This window comes from Nipponia nippon, unplaced genomic scaffold, assembly GCF_047370975.1.
Source record: "Nipponia nippon isolate SJK-2023a ecotype South Korea unplaced genomic scaffold, ASM4737097v1 scaffold_5, whole genome shotgun sequence".
Taxonomy (NCBI): domain Eukaryota; kingdom Metazoa; phylum Chordata; class Aves; order Pelecaniformes; family Threskiornithidae; genus Nipponia; species Nipponia nippon.
This window is the reverse complement of record NW_028262369.1, coordinates 26,112,195-26,133,198: the sequence shown is the minus strand read 5'-3', so window position 1 is coordinate 26,133,198 and position 21,004 is coordinate 26,112,195. Positions and strand designations below refer to the sequence as shown.

At 45.9% G+C, this 21,004-nt stretch overlaps 1 protein-coding gene across 1 annotated transcript in view; it reads left to right on the top strand.

Annotated features, from left to right (window-relative positions):
- LOC148052091 (uncharacterized) overlaps positions 1–21,004 on the top strand; it is a 351,328-nt gene that overhangs the window by 5,062 nt on the left and 325,262 nt on the right. Inside the window, exon 4 of the mRNA XM_087733536.1 lies at positions 5,251–5,355. Within this exon, the coding sequence (XP_087589662.1) occupies positions 5,251–5,355 (105 nt within the window). The remainder of the gene's footprint in view (positions 1–5,250; positions 5,356–21,004) is intronic.

Here is a 21,004-nt window from a genome sequence, read left to right as displayed (position 1 = left end):
GACAGAATTATTTCTGATGCTGGAGTGGCCCTGGCTGAGCTGCTGGCAAGGGGGAGAAACAATACAAACAGGATATTCAGTGTCAAGCTGCAGCGGCACCCTGAGAGACCCACCCAGAGGCAGGCACTTGAATGCTCACTCTATCCTTCAGCCAAGTTAGCTGAGGAAACTTGATGTAGTAGTAGACTGTAGAGCTCAGTTTGTGCGGGGACAAACTCATGCAGTGACATTTTAGAAGCGAAACAATCTGAAATGGAAACTTCTGGTGTTCTGTTCCACTGAACAAGTCTATGAGGCACCACGCAGTTTTACAGGGTAGCCTTTGGGTGCTTTTATTTTGTCCTCAAATTGTCTCAGCCTTGCATGCTGCTCCCTTCTCAGGGATCCTTCCGATCCTGTGATACAGAGCCACTGAAGTTAACACACTGCTCTAGGGAAGGGAGATGTGGTATGACATTCTGTGTTTGAGTGATACCAATTTACACTTTACCATTTACAGACTTTGCAGTCTTATTATAATCAGTAGAGCTGTGAATAGGAGTACGAATTCAATGCAAACAAGCAAGAGACTGTGGAGGGGAACAGCATGGAGATTCTGTTTAGGCAGGTAGGAAACAGTACAGTGAATCCAATGCTGACAGGATATGCTCAACTTATGGACTGCATCAGTCTAGCTAAGGGCTGTGCAGTGTGGCAACAGTGCTTGTAGTAACATGCAGTACTCTGAGGGGGAAGGCTGTTTTGTGTACTGTGCGTGTATCTGATATCCAGGAACAAAAGCAGTTGGCGTTTCCCTGGTGTAGGCTGAAATGTGGTGCAATGTGATAGAGCGACAGGGAACTCCTTGCTGGCTTTTTGCCCTGTGCAGATTCCTTTTGAATTAGGTTTTGACCTTTATAAAGCAAGACCTGCTTCTTCAGTTTCTCATTGTCTAAATTCTGCGTTGAAGCTTGAGAAACAAGTCTGTGAAGCTGGAGGATTTTTTAAGCTCTCATTAGTGAAACACAGAATAGGTAGAAAGGAATCTGCTGAGGGAGAGAATCACCAAATGGAAACTGTTTAACAGATCTGGTGCCTTTTATTTTTTCTTTTACCCTGTTCCACGGCAACACAGGCCTGTATGGTGCTGGGCTTAAATCAGCACAAAAAAATGGTTTATATTAAAGACTAGGCCACGACTCCTCTCCGGCTCTTAAGAGGCACCTCTACCTCCTGATCAAAACACCACCTTGTTTGCCCTCAGCGATGTGGAAACCCAAAGTTGTGTTCCTGCTGCCAGGGTTTTGTACTAGAGCACTGCAGCTGCTTGGCACCAGCAGTCCCATGCAGGAGTTTGGAGGTGGGAGAGCCACTATCCGGACTAAAAAATCTGGGGGTATTTAGGCAAAGGGGCTGTGATGTAAGAGCCTCTTTCCCTTTTTGAATTTCTTTGATATTACCATTGCTTCAGTTGTATTTGCACAGGATTTCTCAATTTCTCATTTGGGCAGATTCTGTCATTTCATGCAGATTATTAAGTGCAGACTGAAGGGCAGCTGAAACTGAAACTCAGCTCTGGGTGGGAGGCAGCAGCCGTTCTGTGCCAGAGGAAGGCCTCGGTGCTGTGCTTAGGGATCTGCAGGTGGGACTACAGGGGAGGTGGAAGCACGTGATTATTTCTGGTTCAAACACAGGGCTTAAGTTTTCAGAAATACCAAGAGGTTCTTCAAGGCTGTGAGAGCCTAAAGCCTTGGATTTCTCCTGCCTCATCTGCCCTCTGGCACGCACAGCCATGTCCCTTTCCCAATGCATTTGATCTGTCAGTGACTCATTTGAAGGCTATCTTCACCAGCAAAGCGCTTCAGGGCTGAGTCGCACCCATGTATCAGCTCTGCTGCTATACCCTGTTATCAACTACTCCTTTCACTCCTAGGTGCTCCCAGCCTTTGATCTGTAACCGTACTGCAGCAACAACTTCCCTTGTTTTGTCATGCTGCATTACATTGTGTAAGGCTGTCATCAGTCCACAAATGCTGCAGTCTCTGCTGTCTCTGGGCTGCTCTCACAAGTACATCCATACTTTTTCTCTACAGCATGAAATAAACTCTTGTTCCCCTCAATCCTCAACTAAGCATAGTGGAAATCACTTTACTAGAAGGTGACAATTTCCATCAGACGCTACATGGAGATATAATGATATGGTTAATTCTTCCCTTCCTTCTCGCTGTTGTATTTGGCTGGCTGCTGCTTTTAAAAAACTGTGGGGCAGGGGCTGTTGACTCCATCAGTACAGCACCTGGTGCTGTGGGCTGTGACTGGTCTGTAAATCCTGATGTTACCGAGCAGTGATGAATCCTGTCCTGCAGCCCTTTTGCTGGCCAGGCTGGGCCTTGTTTAATTTGAGGTTGATTCTGTCAAAGCTAAAGACCTTGGTGGAGAGAAAGGTGCTCTGTGGGCAAGCAGGACTGAAAACACTACCTGTGTTTTACAGTATTTTTTACAGTGACAAATGGGCAAAAGCAGATACAACACAATAATTTAAAACTTACTTGCTTAAAATCAGCTAAATTCCTAGTATTGTTGGAAGCAAGACCAGTAGCAGCATCTGAGCCGGTTCTGCTGGAGATTGTGCTTATCAGATGACCTAGCAAAACCTTCCTGACTTGTAGGATTTGGGGCAGAAACTTCATCGTAACACACATGCCATCTCATAGCCTACAGAGCAGTCAATTCCTGCTGTTGTGGTGTGGATCAGTGATCCGACTCGTTTCGTTGGTGCACTCAAGGGTGGGCCTCAGCTGGGCTACGGGGTGGAGGACATGTTTGCTGCACTAGGTCATGCAATACAGGGAAGGTTGTGGCTGCCTAGGTGTTTGAACCCTAATGGGGTCCAGTCAAGTGGCACAGCCCATATCTGCAACACATCCCTAACACTGGGAGTCCTGACCACAGTATGCTGATTCCAACGTGATTTAATAGTGATGAATCACTTTCTTTCCACCGGCCAGGTTGGTCTTGTTTTATTTATGCCTTAAAACCTCTCCTCTCTCCCACACTGTGGTCTGTGCAAAACTGTTTGGCAAGTTAAAAGCTCTGCCTGGTGTGTGGGCAGGAGAAGGGCCACAGCCTGGTGCAGAAAACATGTGAGATGTGGTCCAGGCTTGTGGGGAGAGTGAGGCGGGGACCAGAGATGCCAATCATGTGCTGGGTTCCTATGACTTGCCCAGCCTGTTTCACAGATTCATAACTACTGATCCTTGACTATGTTTCAGGCCTGGCCTACAGTCACTAACTGTCAGTGTCCTGGGGCTTCTTCCAGGTTTTAATTGTCCCTATTAGTATGATGGATGCTGGAAATAAGGACACATTGGAGAAAGGTGGTAGTGTTTTCGCTGCTGCTGTTGTCATTGCTGGGGCTGCTGTTAAAGCTGCTTACTGGCATTTGCCCTCCTGTGAAATGTGTAGGTGAGCTATTTATAAATGTACAGAGAGATCCCACATCTCTAGGTTGTGCTTTGATTTAAAGGTAATCATCTCCACCAGGAGGGGAGAATCTGTCCAGGACTGCAAAGGAGGTTAGCGGCAGAGTTGAAAATAATGCATTTCTGAGCCTCAGCGTTGTCTTCACGATGGGGTGGATTTATGGGGGCAGGAGTGTGAGTGGAGAAGCAGCATGCTGTTTCCCCATTAGCTCTGCCTTTTACAGCATGATCTCCCATCGTCAGGGCGAGGAGAGGCACTTTTCCTGCTGCACAGCCCCCTCTTCTGTCTTTCTCTCCCTCTACACAGCAGATGCATGCAGCTCTGTCCTGGGCTCCATTCAGCCTCAGTCTTAACTTGCTTTTACTCTTCCTGCCTGGAGAGGATTTAGCCTGGTGTGCAGGGCTCTTTTCCTGGAGCAGTCCAGTCCCAGGCACACGGGAGTTACTCTCTGTACTTCTCAAATATTCTTCTGGAAGTAGATGCAGCAATTTGCTTTCATTATTCCTCTCCTGAAAGGTGCAAATTACCTCACTCTTTAAAGCGTGCAGTTTCTTGAACAGCAAGCTTAATATAGCTGGATTTCTAGTGTATCTGATTGTCTTTTACCATTCCACATGTGGGTTTGCTGATGACTAGTAACAGGCAAGCTTCTCAGCCTGTCCTCAGTAGGAACATGATTCTACTGCCTGACTCCCAGTTTTTATGAAGCTGAGGGTAATTATCTATCTTTGAGGCCTGCACCTCACTGTCCAGCTTGGTTAGGGCTGACCAGAGGACTCAAGTAGGATTAGACAGACGCAGATGCACCCCAAATGGATAGCATGAGTCTAACTGCCATAAGAAACAAGGCTAATGCTATGTGGTTGTAGTGAGGAAATGAGACTCTTGCTTCTTTCCCTGAGAGCTCCTGGCATGCTGGCTGTATCTGCAGGACACACTGCCCTCTCTTGGTCCTAGGTGGGCTCTGGATCTGGGCTGAGAAACCTGCTCTTCCTGAGTGTCCGGGATCGCTGGAGCCTTGTGGGGGGTAATCTGATATGTGCTGTGATTTATAAACTCGGTCAGAGTTGCAGACTCTGTAGGTGATTCCAACATCCCCTGCAGGACCTCACGAGAGGGTTTATGTAGAGCTTCAGTAGCGCATGAAATCAATTGTGGGAAAAATAACTTAGGAGTGATTTTATCATTGTATGCAAGAAAGCAGCGTAAGAAACTGCAGAAATCTGCTAGCTGGATTCTTGAACACATTGTGGAAGACTTTCATCTGTTTTTTCTTGTACGTGAAAGTTTTATGTAAATGTTGGAAAATCGTAATTATGACATAAAAATTTCAGAGAATTTACACTTCCAGATGTAATGGAGTTGTGGGAGCAATCTGGGAACAGAGACTTGTTTGAAAGAGATCTCAGTGGTGCCCTTTGGGGTTACACTAGCTCAGAGCTTGTCCCTGGCTGCTGCCTGAGTGATTTAGTGTGAAGCTGAGTGCTGGACTGCTCAATACAGGTATCTTAACAAGTGGGATGTCATGGTTTCACATCTGCACATTTCTGATGCATGTTGTGCTTGTTTCTGTCCTTGCATGGATTATTTTGTACCGGCAGTGTCTGACATTGTGTTCAACCTTTTTTATGTCCTGGAGAACCTCAACCTGCCCTATCTCCTTTTTGGATTACTGAAATTTCATGTTACAGCAAGATGGGAGGGGGGGGTTGCGCTAGGAAAAGTTAGCTGTTTTTCAGAGTGATTGTGTTCTTTCCTTTTGTCTTTTATCAAAATAATTGCTGTCAGCAAGAAAACCCAATGTGACTTGGAAGTGTACGTACTCACTGCACGTACTCTTGAAGGAGCAGCAGATGGAAATATGCACTGCTTGGGTCAGAGCGCCCCGGAACGGTGAGTGTCCTGGGGTTGCACAAGCTGATGGATATCTCCCCTTTAATCTAAATGTACGTGGACCCACAGAGGTAGTTTTTAAAAAAAAAAAAAGACACTGTGATCCCAAATGTCTCACCTCTTACCTGTCTTACTCGATGGGTCACCTCCCCTCACTATGCACCCCCCCGTGTGGATCGCAAATCGCCCCATGTGCCTGTAGCTGTGTTTTTACACCATCCCAGTACTGCCTGGTCTGCGCTGTCGCTGTCTGGCTCCCCACAGCTGCGAAGGCCCTGGTAGCTATGCCCACACTGTGAGTCAAACCCTAGGCAAGGTCAAAGTCTAGATGCCTACACAGGGAGTGGGAGACCTGGGTTTTCCGCATTGTAGGGGAGTTCGTACACGCCTCCCAGAGACTGCCTGAAACCACAAGCTGCCAAGGAAGGCCTGGGCAGGCTGAGGGAGGGCTTGGGGCACTCTTGCTGGGAAGCAGAGGGGTAGAGCAGGGCAGAGTTACCCACATGAGAAAACCTCATGCCCTCAGACAAGAGGAGCAGGCTCTGGGCTCTGCTCTTGGCACACTTTTGCTAAGATCCTGAGGAAACATCTCTGGTTTAGGAACCCACTGTCCTGGGGCATAGGACACCTGCTGAGCACTCTGCCAGTCTGGTACTCTTTCTTATGCTTTTAAAAGGAAAAAATCACTTCTGATCCACAGTACCCCACAGCAGGGAGTGCCTGCCCGTGAAGAGCATTCCCAGCTCCGACTAAAGAAGCCTGACAGCACATAGTGTTCGGAGGAAGAGGCATCCAAAGTGATGTCTCTGCTTGCTTGCCTTTGCCGGTTCCCACTCCAAGAAATGTATTTTTTATGCCTAATGCTTGCTAGGGGGGCTGAGGTGCCTCATTTGGGTTTTTGAATCCTGGGCGGGGGGCTGTAGATGCAGATATATTGGGTTAACATGGAGCTGGTTACCTGACCTGCTCTTGTTGTCCTGTGACAGCTAAAACACAGCATTAGGTGGGAAAGCATATGCTGGCTAACAGAGCTCGGCTGATACCTGCCCCCATAATGCTGGGGAGCATGGGTCAGCCACAGCCCCAAAGCACTGGCGTTTCTCTGCACTGCTCGGACGGATGACACGTTTGGAATGTGGGTTTGGTGAGCAGGAGAGAAGCCCCATGCCCACTTCTTGAGCTTGCCTTTTCCTCTGGCAGCCCATGGGTTTCCTCACGCCATGGGCTACACCTGGCAGTCTTGGCCTGCGGACCACCAGAAGTCAGCTTATGGTGGGAGCAGTTGGGGTGCCAGGAAGGGGAGCCTTGCCATGAAAAAAATTCAGGACAGATTTGCCATCACGGGAAGAAATGGCTTATATCTCGCTGGATCTCCCCTGTTTCTGCTTCTCCATCCCTCCTTTCAGGAAGGTGTATGTGTCACCTCTGTGGTTTCTGAGGTTTGTGACATCTTTTTTGGGAGTCTGCCATGCAGTGACTGCTCACGTGTATCAGTGGTCTACTGGCTGTGTTGTGATTTCCTTACTCCCGTGCCAGTGAGAAACCAGCCGTCTGAAAGTGGAAAGTTCCTGACTTAGTGCTCAGCCTCACCACTTCTTTCCATGGCCTTGCAAGCTCGCTGCTAGCAGAGAGCCGCTCTGTGCTGGTACTGTCTGGCTGGGCTAGCTCGAGGGAAGGGCACCCTCCAAGCCTAACTGAGTTCACTCCAAATCTCCACTTGGTATTTTTATAGTGATTTACACCTTTCTGGGGTCAGGCCTTTGAACCAGAATTTTCTTTAAAACTGAAATGAAAAGAGAAAGCTGGAAAAACAGCCAAAGGTGTGGTTTGTTTTTTTTTTTCCAATGCAACAAGCCAGGTTTTGAAGACGGCCTTGGATTCCTGCTGGCCAGCTGCACAAAAGACATTTCACGTGTGGCAGCCTCCTTGCTGAGTGATTAGCTTGTGCAGGTCTGGCTGTCAGTGACCAGCCTGGGCAAGTCCGCAGGTAGCCACGGGGAAGTCATGAGTGGGAGCATGTGCGTTCACGTAGACAATTTGTTTTGCAGTTCTCACGCTTCAGCTTGACCAAAACCATACCCTGACCTTATAGCTACAGGCAAGATCAAAATGTCTTACTAACTGTTATTTATCCACTTACATTAGTCATCATGTAATTAGAAGATAGAGAGACATGCATTTTACGCCAGCCGCGGGTGACCAGACGGGAGCCCTGCCACCACGGCAGGCTTTAGCTGCTGCCACCAGGGGACACTGTTGGATAGCCTATAGACCCCGTCCCGGCATGGCAGGTCGCGTTTCCCTCTCTGGTTTGTCTCAGTTTGATCATCCCGCACTCCCGGCCTCAGCCTCCCTCCCTCCACCACCCTCTGCTAAACTCGCTGTCCTTGGCACTCTTTGCTCTGGCACTGATTTCTTTAGAGCTGTTCCCTGCAACCCCGGCTGTTCATTTTCCTCGGGCAATTTTATCGCACAAGGTCACCGTGTTGCAATATCTTGCGTTTCGTTCTGTCTCTCCTCCCCAGAGGCAGGTAGCCAACACACCAGTTTGCTGGGACCATGTCAAGGACCTGCCTGGAGCTGCAGGACTTGGCATGCTCGGGACCAAGAGACATAAGCCAGATGCAATGTGCCCTGAAGTTTGGAAGCACTCAGAGTAGAGATTTGGGTTTGGGCCTGTTTAGGAGATTAAGTTCAGTCTGGGTTCAGACCGCTCCAATTCCCCATGTGAAAAAATGTTCTATAATTCTATTCCCTGTAATAAGAGTGAAGTGTAAGGTTCATTGCTTTTGAAGTTAGTGCCTTGATGGTTTGTGCAATAAGAAAGATGTGTCATTACTTGCTTGACATAAAAAAAAAAAGTTGTCAGATTGCTTTTTCAGATGGAAAGAGGCATTCTTAAGGAGCCTGAACAGGTGGGCATATGAGTGATGTGGGTTCCTGCAGGTTTCCTTCTGAGAAAAGCAAGTTGAGTAACTTGTGTGTAAAAAGGGCCTCCCCTCAGGGCTGATCACTGAGCCTGGGCTTGAGGCGAGGCAGAGAGGCAGTGTCCGTCGCTGCTGGTAAGAGGTTCCTCTCAGCACCCCACCCCAGGGAGAGCAGCTTGGCTGTGCTGGCTCTCATATAGGCAGCCTTGGGGATGGGGGGGATGAAGGAGAGACTGTGAGCCTTGTCTGGGGACTGTTCGTTCATGGTGGCAAAAATGGATTTTGCTTCTTACAAAGAGAGGGCTTCCTTAGGTCCAAACTCAAATGGGCAAAATCACTTTTGACTGATTCTCTGTGGTTAAACCCATGGTTCATGCTTTCCTTGGGGCCTGCTTCAGTACTGGCTGCCCCCAGCTGCAAGTTCTCTAGACTTCTGGAGTCACTTAGCAAAGTGATGGAGAATTGGACCCTGCCCCAGGCAGCACAGAGACATTTTGCAGGGCCTTGTTCTGAGCGTAAAACTGCTTCATCTGTGAGAAGTTTTTGGATGATTATCATTTTGGAGGGGAAGCTCCTCTGTTTTAGGATCCTCCATGGCATGAGGTATCTTCTGATTTGCAGCATTGCCTGAAGATCAGGACAGGGTTGTTACCATCTACTGTTGTGTCTTTCACTGCTAACACACAGATTTAGAGGAAACACAGATCTGTATCTCTGCTCATGTCATTTGGTATAGCTGCCTTGAATTCAAAGAGTTTAGTCCAGCTGAGAATCTGGTCCATCTTATGTAATGGCATTTCTGCAAACATCTTTTCCAAGTGCTAATAGTGCAACCAGAGAGAAAGTTCATGGTTGTGCTTTGGTGAGAACTAGTGTGCGGAAGAGCTCCATGCGTTGTGCTTAGACCAACAAACAGGGCTTCAAGCACCTCTGTGATGGGGAAGGATTTTTGGGTGGCAGTTTGCTTTTTGTTCAGGAGATGAAGTGCCCGCAACAGTTACTGTAGGAGAATTTAGCTGTTCAGCTTATGAGTGCTTTTATATTTGAAGTGTTTAAAAAAGGGGATGGTGATTTTAGAAGCGAAAAGTAAAAATGGTCTGGCAGTCAACTGATGTTTAAGGATGAATGTAGTGTAGGCAGTGTTCCCTTGTAATATGTCAGGAGGTGGGAGGCAGCAGTCTGTGTTAATTATGCTTACGGTTAGCAGCCAATGCCTGTGCTTCAGCTGGGACTAACTGTGCTGATTATGATTGATGTGAATTCCAGAGAAGACTCACACTCAGTGTGTCTTCTCAAAGCAGTAGATAAGTATGCTGAGGTGATAATAATAACTCATTAAAGTTTTATAGTCTTTATGGTGCTTTGTCCCCTGTGATGGTAGAAGCATTCTTGTAATCCAGAGTGTGTTGGAATATTCCCGGAACTTTTCTTTCCTAAAGAGTATTCTCACTCAGAAGACTCCTTCAACTCACTGGGAATGAAACTTCCCTGCAGAGCCCCAGATTTCATGGGCATGTGGCGGCCTGGGAATTGATGGAAATAAAAGGAAGGTGCTGAAATACTTAAGAGAAAACTCCCTGCTGCCCTCCATCCCACGTTGCTTCCTGAAGTGGCTGAGGAGTTTGGCAGGGCCTCCTGGTTCTCATAGAGACACTGAAGGGTCTTCATGTCACCGAGGTTTAGGCCGTGTGTTGGAAAGGTGGTTTCCTCCTATAGCTGAAGAAAGAGAGATTCTGACATGAGAATGGGTTTGACATTTCACTGCCATGTCATACCCAGAGAAAAAATGGGATCTGTGGCAAGAGTGGATGTGCTTGCATTTTTGATGAATTATCCGGAGCAGATGAGATGGTTTTATCCTCTTACTTTTCCTTCAGGGGGACAGCAAAGTCCTTATCTAACACAGAGCCTGCAACAGCAAAAGGTAAACCTGTGAATTTCTGTTGGATAATCGCTTTTGCATCATGTAGGTCTGGCTTTTTTGACCCAGTATTAGGAGTCCAACAGTTGGGTTTAATATTTCAGGGTATGATGGCTTGGACTGTTCCAGTTCTGAATCCTGTTCTACGAAGTCTCTTTTTTCCCACTGGCTCTTTGATTGGCTACATTGCTGAGTAGAGTATGAAAACTGGGAGTCAGAAGTGGTCCGAATACACTCTTCTGCCCCTGCCCCTGCAACCTCTCTGGTATAGCAGGGTAAACCAGGAGCAAAGGTGGGTTTTTGCCAGTGGAAAGCTAGGATCTGGATCTAGTTTTTAGATCCATTGATTTCAGTGGATTTCCTTATGGATTGAATCACCCCTTTGTCCTGGTTGAATCATATACCTGCTTACAGGTCTGGTCTGGTGATAAACTTCTCTGGTGGGTCTGCTTGGAATTAGCAATGATGCTGTGGCAGACAGGCACCCCCGCCCCTTATTTTAAGTAATGCTTTTTGTCTGAAGTTACCTCTTGCAAATATCTTTGTGAACATGCACAACACATAGAGAAGGAGAGACCAGGGCCTCATGGCTGGGATCTGGTGCAGAGGAGCAGGAGGACACCTGCGATCTGCTTTCGTGGAGTGAGCATGTGGAAGCCACTCGCTCTTGTGCCTCAGTTTCTCCCTTTGCAAACAGGGGGACTTGTAACAACTGCCTTGCAAGATGATTCCCACAGTGTGGCATTGGCGTCTCTCTGTAACACGCGGCTCCAGCAGCAGCTCTTGCAGTAGGATATGATTTAAATTATTTAGGGTGTTGTCATGTGATCAGAACTGATTGAGTTCCTGTGGCTTAACAAGTTGCCATCTGTTATCATCCCCATTATGAATTATGCATTAGCTTAAATCAAGGCTTAAACCAAAGGAGTTCAAGCAAAGTCCTCACCCCAATGATACCATAAAACTGTCTTTAGGGCTGTTAGTACTGGATCCAAAACACTCCAGCCACATGAAAGAGCATGCTTGTCCAGCACAAGCTCTCTCTGCTGGTTCAAACCATCCTGGCAGATTCCCTTGGTAGTGGCAGGCTTTATGCTGGGCCAGGTGTTGTCTGCCCTCCTGCTGTAGGCTCATAAAACTGGTGAAAACTCCATTGCCTGTGTCCTGTCTGAGTGGACAGAAATGAGGCCATAGTCCCACATGAGAGTCCCAAAGATCTCAGGATCGCGTGGTCAGGGAGCTGCTGCTGAAGAAGGCACAGTGACCACATGCTGAATCACTAGCTAACTTGATGTGAGGCTTTACGAAGCTGTTGACTCTGGAAGTGCCATGAGTCCTACTGTAAAACCTGACAGTATACATGTGTGTGGTGGTGTCAAAGTGGCCATTTGCAGTAAAACACTTCAGGCCCAGCTCAGACATTCATGTGAGTCCTCTGGCCTGGAAGTGTCGTGGCCAGAAAGCAGGCTCCGCCAGAACATTCCCATTTCTCAAGTTGATCTACAATGCATCAGCTACTTTCCCTGTGAAGGAGAGGTGCCTCGAGCTGCTCCAGCTATGTGTATGGGCTACTTCCCTCTTAGGCCAAAGTGCTGTTGCTCCTTCATAGCTCAGGAAGCTCCCGCTGGCCAAGCTGTGAAGTCTCTCCCTTTTGGTTGTGTAGCTTATATTGGATCTGCAGTGGCGAAAGCAATTAGGGCCTTCTGTCCTTCCAAGGGTGCAATTCCCTCATGTCCCATCGTCTCTCAAGTCACATTTACAGGCCAGACTTTCTCTGCCTGCGATATGCCGACACAAGGCAGCCAGCTTGGCAGCCCAGGGTGATTGGGGCAGGCTTGGCTCTTACTGCAGTTCTGGGGTTGGCTGAATTTATACACGTTTGCTGGGCAGCAGATTGGGTCAGCGACCTTGTTCTGATGCAGAGGCAGGCCATTTATTACCATCCATTTGAGATCAGAGCCTATAAAATAAACATTTCTCTCTGTGGGAACAGGCAGCAGAGATTACTGTAGCTAAATCAAGACTTGGCGAGTGTGCGTAGTAGGGAACACAGAAAATTCATGGCCTCCACAGAAGTCAAGTGCTTTCACATAGATTGTGTGGCTGTCCTGAGGAGGACCACCGGGATCTGTGAGCCAAACAGGATGGATAGGCAGGGAATGAATGTCTTCTGGTATCAGCAGTGGTTGCAATGATAATTCCTGTTTGAATTTTGGGTCATAAATCTGTTTGCGGCTGCAAGGACACTTCCAGTGGCTCCAGCTTTATCCCAGTGTTCAGAGCTGTTTTACAGCTGGAGGGTGCTTGTTCCATCAGCTGGCACAAAGGCTGACTCTGTGGCTCCGGGTTTCTGCCCTTGCATATCTGCGCGCAAAATCCTTTGACTTCAGAGGGAGTTACTCACACAATGTCCCTCCTCTTTAAAGCAGAGTCAGATTCTCTGTCTTCAGCTTGATGTGCAAAGCCCTTCCCCTGGGAGACAGCCAGCCTGCTTTTTCTCCCTACTTCACAAGTGTCCATACCCCTTGCTGTTTTACAGAGGGCTGAATGGTCTCTTCAACCAAGACAGGAATTCAGAGTCTGTCTTAATCTCCTTTGGAAAGAGGGAGGTGGATAGGAAAGCAATACCACCACCGTTAAGATTTGTGTAAACTGAGTTGGTCATATTGGAGATCATCTCTCACATTTTGTCCCGATGACTTTGCAGTCTGAAGGTGAAGAAAAAGGATGGTGAAGCTCTGGATGCTGGGGCCATGGTGGATCAGGAAGGAAGGAATAAGAAAGCAAAGGAGAAAGAGTTGGGATTTAGTGTGGACCACCAGGATGGGAGTAAAGTGAGACAAATTCTTGAACTAAGTCTTAAATTGCTGCAAACCACAGGGTATTGTGCTTGGGGGAGAGGCAGGGAGGGAATAGTTGTGCAATTTCATCCTCAATCATGCAAAGGCAAATTATTGGACAAAGGGACTGTATTAGATATATTGCAGTTGGAGCCTAGTCGAGGATTTGATACAGGGTCTTACAAGATCTTGCCCTCCCTCCAAAATTGGCTTGTCTTGGGTAGGAACTCAGTCATGTGGATTAGTAGAAATGACAAATGATACATGGGTCTGATCATGCAGATTTTTGACCAATGTGACTGATGAAAGTTTTTGATTAATCCATTTTGCTGAGGGCTCCTTCTGTGCATTAGCAAAGCAGTAAAAAGCATTTTAATGAAAGTTTTAGGTGCCATGTTTTGCAAACATTACTGAGTACCTTGTACATGAAGCATGGCAGAAACCAGGAAGTTTGGTAGTTTTGGTGGGATAAAAATAATGAAAGTGATGGAGTGTTAGAGCAGGAAAATAAGTTTTTCTATCTGAGAAAAACACCTGAAAGCAAAATTCTTTAGGAAGGAGGAACCCTGAAAGCTTTAAGGTGAGAGACAGCAACGTGAGCAGTGTATAGTTTGGGCTTGCATGCTTGGGTGCGTGTGATAAACTAACAACAAGGTAACTGAAGTCAGGTTATTGGGCCAGGCTGTAGACTAGGGTAAGCAGCATAGGTCCCTGGAAATCTACAGAGATTTGGCAGTTTATCCCTGCTGAAGATATAGTTGGGGTAGAATATACTGCTAAGAAATTACCAATCAACTGGATTGAAATCAGAGCTGAAAGTAAGAGTGATGAGTTAAATGAATCTACTTGCCCCCACATATTAAAGAAGAGAGTCTGCTTACCCCCGGCCAGAGGAGAAGGAGAGAGGCTGTACAGGAGCCTGCCAAAATCGCAGAGGTGTGGGAGTATTACTGAGCAGTGTGGGCGGACTTGGCACACTTGAAAGGAAATGGAGTATGGTACTACAGCCCATTTCTTGGGAGCAAGACTGCTGGCTGGGAGGCAGCCTTGATGACCAAATCAGTCTTCCTACCTCCATATAATTGGACTCTGTGGATTATGGCTAAGATTTCACTACCGGCAGGTCATGGGATTTTACCCAACAGTCCCACAGAAGAAGGAATTACTCTGCCCTGTAGTAGATGTGAATATTGTCTAGCCCAACCAATTGTGGCTCAATATGAATTTTGAATTCAAATTGAATTCAATATGAACTTTCTTACATAAAGCTGCCCACTCACGATCCAAGGAGTCCAATTATGATGACTTTACCATTAATGCATAGTCCATACTCAGCTCCTATTCTTGGAGAGATGCATGCATGCAGGTCATTTACGTACTGTGGCCCATTCAGGAAGGAATCTGTGTGCCTCAACAGTGTATTTCTCCATCCAACTTGCATCCAATAAAGCTCTGACCACCTGGCTGGAGAATAGGAATACTTCGTTCATTGTTCTCCCTGCTCTGGGTGGGTCTCCACCTGCATCATCCGCAACACTGTAAAACACAGTCAGCGTTGTGAGAATTGAAGTGCTAAACCTGAAACAATCCTGCATCACTGCACTTGGCTTGCTGCTTCTGGGACTGGAGAAGGGTGAAGGGTTTCCTCATCTGATTTGCACAGTTTGTATCAAATGCTGCCTGGGCCCTTCTCAACAGCCACCAGTGAGGAAATTGCAACTTACTGCTACTCTTCAGTACATTTTGCTCGAGGTATGGCTTTTTATATTGCTTTATGTGGCATTTGGCAGTTTAGTCTCTTGGAGCATCTGCTGATAGCAGTGTGAAGCAGAGACTTATGTATTACAGCATTTAAAATGATGGCTAGGATGTACAAAGCAGGTCAGACTATAACCTTTGCATTATAGGCAGTAATGCCTATATGAGATGCTTTCAGTGTGAAAGCCATTCAGCTGAAATCTTCTGATCCAAGCAATTGGTAGTTCACAGCATGATCTTATACTGCAGCTTCAAACTTCTGTACTCATGGCATTACCTACGACATACTGAATTATAGCTACAGCTAGTTGTCCTCTGGCCTGTCTTGCATGAACTGCAGGGGCCGAGTTCACATGGTGGAAAGCAGAGTTCTGTTCTTCCTGTCTTCAGCCTGTCTGCAGTTCCACTACTTGTAGTGGTATTATTCCTGGGTTACGCCGGATTTGGGCTTGCTATCTTTTGATTTGACAGTAGATCCGGGTGAAGAGGAGTCTCTGATCACTCCCCAGTCCATTTCAGGAGAGAGCTGGGTGGTCAAAAGGTTACTTAGTTTTGTATCTTCATTTACTCCTGGCTTTGTGATTTCATCCCATAAAAATAGCTCTGTGATTGTTAAAGGCTGTTCTTTTAGATAGTGGCATACAGCAGAAAAGGCAGCAGCATGCCTTAAGCAAGGAGTAAGCAGCTAGGTTTCAAACACTGACTGAGCTTGGTCCTTCAGGCAGCTCTTTAAGAGTTTTGCACCAAAAGAAAAGGAGAGAAGAAAGGTGAAAGTGGAAAGGAGTGTTTATATTGAAATTTTTATTTAGTTCCAAAAGCCTAGAGCAAAACATCAAAACAGAGTGCCTTGTACAAGCTAAGACAGGGAGTAGAATTTCCATTTTATTCCAGATGAGAAGTAGGTCTTGTTATAAGGGGTTTGGGTGACAAAGCTAAATGTCCTTTAAATTTCTACTCCAATCTATTTTTAATTATCCATGTGTAGATTCTTTTGTAGGGTTAACAAGGAATTTGCCAGAAGCCAGCCCACAAAGGCGTCAGTTGTAGTTTTCCAGCAGACATCCTGAAAAAAACACTGTCACAGGCAATCAGCATCCTTGGGGAGGTGGCCTGTTAGCAGGGTGTTTACTAATTGGGATCATTCTGCAGCAGATAATTGTTTGTGACACCCATGCTGATTGGACCCACAATAGCTTCCCATCCTGCAAATGGTCCGTGACAGTTTTGATGGATTTGAAGTTTGGAGTCTGAATAAATCTATGGAAGGAAAAAAAATGCTTCCACTGAAAAATATATGTAGAAGAGCAGAGCTCTGCCCTGGGTCAGCCTCCAAGAATGGAGCCACGTGAGCACATAGAAAGAGAGGCCACTCGGTGGGTCTTAACAGACCTATTTTTTTCCTCTTGCATTTAATTAAGAGACTGGGGGAGGACCAGCCATACCAAATTAAAAATGGGAGAGTTGGTTTGGCTTGCACAGGACAGAGATGTCCTAACCAAGGACTTTTGGGCTTACTGGGAAACTGCAGATCTATTGAAATATCCCTGGAATAAGTTCAGATGCAGGTCAGGCCTTCTTGCTGGCAGACAATGGCAAAAGTGATGCAGATGTCCCCAGCAAACAGGCAGTTTTCTGGGCTTGGGAGCAATATGTGAGGGTTGCAAGCATCATTTTGCAGAGGAGCTGTAGATATTTTTTTGTTTTTGGGGTCTGGACCAAATGCTTTTTACATTTTTGCTACATTTGACTGCTATGTTGATATGTGCTTTATGGCCAGATCGAGGATCACAGAACTGTAAGAGCATTCTTTTCCAGTCCCCTGCTCAAAGCTTATTTGTCCTTCTGGCCCAAGCATAAGTTGTATAGCCAGAATAAGCACCGTATATTGTATTTTCAGTCATTTGGCAGAAATGTGGTTGTTGTGCTTTGTCTGGTTTGCATCTGTACTACACCAAGGTGAGCTGGAGATGCAGCAGGTTTTGTCTTTGCAGTTAAGAGATCAGAGCTTCAGCTCGGTTCTCTAAGCTCCATGCAAGTGCGCAGCATTTGCCAGATTTCAGACTGAGGATGAAGTTGCAGGGCTGATCTCAGGCCGTGGATCAATGATATGATATTCTGGGCTTCCCTGCTCCTAAAAGGTCCTAAGTGGTCAATATTTTTTCTATACATATTTCAGGAAGACTCTAGCAAAATTAGTGCTGGACATATATCAGGTCTAAGAATCACTGCTACAATTCCCATATCCACTGTCTGAACCTTTTGATTGGGAAGTAAAGAATTAAAGAAGCATTACTCTGTAATAAGCTTGGCAAGCCAGGAAGGTTATTAGTGCTGTTAGGATAAACCTATATTCCTGTATTCCTATAAACCTGTATTCCTATAAACCTATATTCCTATAAACCTGTATTCCTATATTATGACCTGAAATCATAGGGCTAGTAATGGCTAAAGCATAGGAGACAAGGATTCAAAGGTGTCCCAAGGCAACAGAGTTTCATATTCTTGTTCAGAACAAAGGTCAGTCGTCCTCCTGAGCCAGAAACTATTTCTGGAGACAGAGCTCTCCTTCTGTAATAGCCATGCTCCATTCCACAAGCAAATGAAGTTCCAGATGCAAATTGGCATGGAAAATTATGAGAAGCCATCTAGATCTGAGCTTTGGAAAAGGGAAGCTCTTTATATCATCTCTCATTTCTTTCAGATCCTCCCTGCCCAGCCCAGCAAGAGGCATCCCATGAAAGGCCAGCTCACTGGACATTTTAATGGTGGTCCCTGTAGAATTAACCATAGCAAAGTGAGTGGTAGTGTATGATACAATTGCAAATCCTTCCTCCCAGTTTTCTTATCAAAATGCAAACAGTTCTCTGAAGATCTGGCTGGATACTGAAGAATGATCTCAATAAAATCATCATCCTGGGGCCTGTGATTACACAGCATGCATTCAGTACTAATGGGCTGAGTTAGATGGTGGGAGAGAAGCCAGTGTCTTGTCTTTGAGGCAAAGCTGACGGTGCTTCTCAGGAGGTCAAAATCATAAAATAAAGTAAAAGTGTCAGGGCACTGAATTGTGTAGCTTCATCGTTTATGCAGACGTGTTGTTCAATTCTATACAGAATCACTACCGTAATGAGAACTCCACCTAGCACAGCAGAAGGCTGGGTGAATGAATGAAAATGCACAGGACTTGCAGAAGGAGATCCCTTGCCAGAGAAAGGCAGGTGATGCACGTCAGATACTGGCCATTTGACACTCTAGAGTTAAGATTTCTCCAGGGAAACCCTCTAATTAAAAAAGAACTATATTCCCTAAAACAAAGTTTTCAAGTATTTCTCAGCACCTTTGTTAGTCTTGTGTTATGTTGTGGTAAAGTCAGAAGACTTACCCAAAGCCATACAGAGAATGAAAAAGTCCTGACTGGAAGTGTCCAGGTGCACTTTACAGTTGCCCCTTGTATGTAACAAATGGGGTTAACTCTTTCTAAAAATACATTAAAGGTTTCCGCAGTAGTAAAAGCCAGGATATTCTTTTGGTCATGCAGCATTCCACTGAAGCCAGCAGGATCATACAGGAGTGGTGTGGTCCAGCTTTCTGGCTCCTATCAGAGGATTATGACTTAAATGGGATCAAGGACTCAGCCTTTTGAGTCGGCGCACTGGTTACAAAAGATGATCATTTTTATGACTCTTACCAGGGGCAACCCATCTCCTCCAACCCAGCATCCTGCACATTAGCTTAACTCTGATAATCTTCTGGAGCTTTAGCAGATTCACAGGAAAGGGTGGACCTGGAAGGATTCCTGGAGGCTGTCACATAAGTATCCAGCGCTTCAACTGCAATGAGCTCCAGCGCATCTTCTCTAAATCTGTTTCAAGTTGTTTTTTTGGGGTCAGTGGAACACAGTATAAATCCCGGCTCGCTCAAGTCCTTCAGGCAGAGAATTTGGGGAATACATATGGAAATACTTTTGCCTGGTGTTCTCTGCTCTGCACCCCTCCCAAACAGAACATACATTTGCAGTATAAAAAGGAAAAACCTCCGAGCCTGGAGTAATGTATACAATTCAATAATAAATGAAATTCAAAGCCACACATTAATCACATTCATGTTTAACTTTCAGATTTAAAACCCTGCAGGTTGGCTGGCCTTTGTTCTGCTAAGTGGAAGGGGGCATTCCAGCCTCTCTGTGCAGAGTTCAAAAGCTGCCTCAGGTAACAAGTGCAATTGGCTTTATAGGCCTCATTGTATTCTTCCTCCGAGGCATGGTGAGAAGCTACTGCACAGGTTGGTCCCTTATCAGGCTGTTCAAAGGAAGAAAAGTTTGGATAGCAAAGGTTTGGCAGGTCACTGCGAGGGGCTGCTTGCAGGTTCAGGAGGCCGAGACTGGAAAAGTGATGATGCTGCAAGTCAGAATCCAGCTGCACTGGCAGGTCTGGGCAGGAGGAGCAAGTTGTACAATAACCTCTCCTGTCTTCCCGCCACCGTCCAGTTTCTAAGTCGCTTGTTTTCATTTAGTGTTAGCTCATTTGCAGATTGTTGTGAACAGCGTTTCATGTTGGAGTGCTTGTCTCTGATGTGCCCCTGTGTGTTGGATTATTATTAACTGTTCTTGGTGGTTACCTTTGTCCAGGATTCACTTACTCATCCAAGTGCTGCAGCTTCCTTGCCTCTGGCTGTTCAGACCCTCATTCTCCCTTCCTCTTTCAGTCTACTCAAAATGCTGTTGCAGTATGCCTTTATCCTACCCTTTTCCCAGCCATCCTGGCTTTCCAGGGCTCCACACAGGCAAATTAAGCCACAGGAAGCAAAGACCACTCTGCTGCCCTTCAGCAGCCTGCTGCCATAGGAAACTGCCTACCTGCTAATATCTACACTGGCCTTAGTTATAAACACCAGTGGGGTGCTGTGGCTAACCAGAGAATAAATTTATTTGCAGTAGCTGGTTTGCATCAGGGTTATAGTCTTGGGTGATCCAGTCATAGCAATATGTGGCAGTAGTGATGGTTGTGCTGTGGCTGCAGATCTATTGGAAGTAACTTCAGGTGGACCAACTCGGGGGCTGGTAGCAGTCCATCTGTGGTATTGTGGAGGTTAAGAAGGTAGCAAAATCCTCACCAGAAAACTGGTAAATGGCAATTAATCTACAATATTTTGGCCATTGGGTAGTTTAAAGTGCATCCACAGAGCTGTAATGACATGTCCTCCAGCTTCCAAATCCCAGTATGTCATCCCAGGTAAGACCTGTTCTGTCTGAATGGGAGAGATGCAGTGAGCATCACAAGAGTGCTTATAAACATCCCAGAAAACAGGATATGGGACAGACTTTTTAGAAGTAAACACACTGGGTGACTTAGTGAGACTACCCATAACCAGCAAATGAGCCTGAACTTTGAAGTTAAATAGTCTGAATTCCAGAGAGTCCAAAGGTTTTACATAGTGGAGTGAAATGCCAAATTCTGCAGGCATATCAGAGGTATAGTGTTGGATTAAGAGCTGTATATATAGTGATGACCTCTTGCTGGTGGGTCATCCAAGGACATTATCTGTGCTAAACTCAGCTTCTGATGGTGCAAGTCATTAATAGTCATCAAAGGGGTGGAAGAGTTTGATCCTGTGAGGTCCTCTCCAAAACCTATGCAGGAGAATAAAGAGGTCTTTTAACAGGGGGTGGAATTCAAATGCCTGTTAAGATCAAGTAGTAAATTCATCACTCTCATTTGCAAAATTGTGGGCTGAAAAACAGAGTCCACCACCTGATGAGAAAGACAGCATGGTCTGAAAGACTTTCATATAGGATAGAAATATAGAGGTGCAACAGAGGGCATAATTTTCCTGTGCTGTCAGCTGGAGAGAAAATATTTTATGCAACAACACTGAATTTAACTTGCAGTTATAAAGTATATATTGTTCTTGTAGGGCCACACTGGGGTTTTAATGAAGCAAATAGCAAAGCTCCCACTGACAGGGTTTGGCCCTCAGCAGCTTCAGTTCCGGAAGTTATTCTGTTATGTATTATATGTAGAAAGAGGAAAGTTTCCAACCTATCAAGCTTTGATGCAAACAACTTTTCCTATTTATGTCAAAAGGATGAATCGTGTCCTGTAAGCAGCATGCAAAAGTTTCCAAAAGGCTAGGTTGTTGAATAGTACCTTGGAGTTTTAGTAAGAGATCACACAAGTGACTTTCCAAACTTACTCCATATGCTT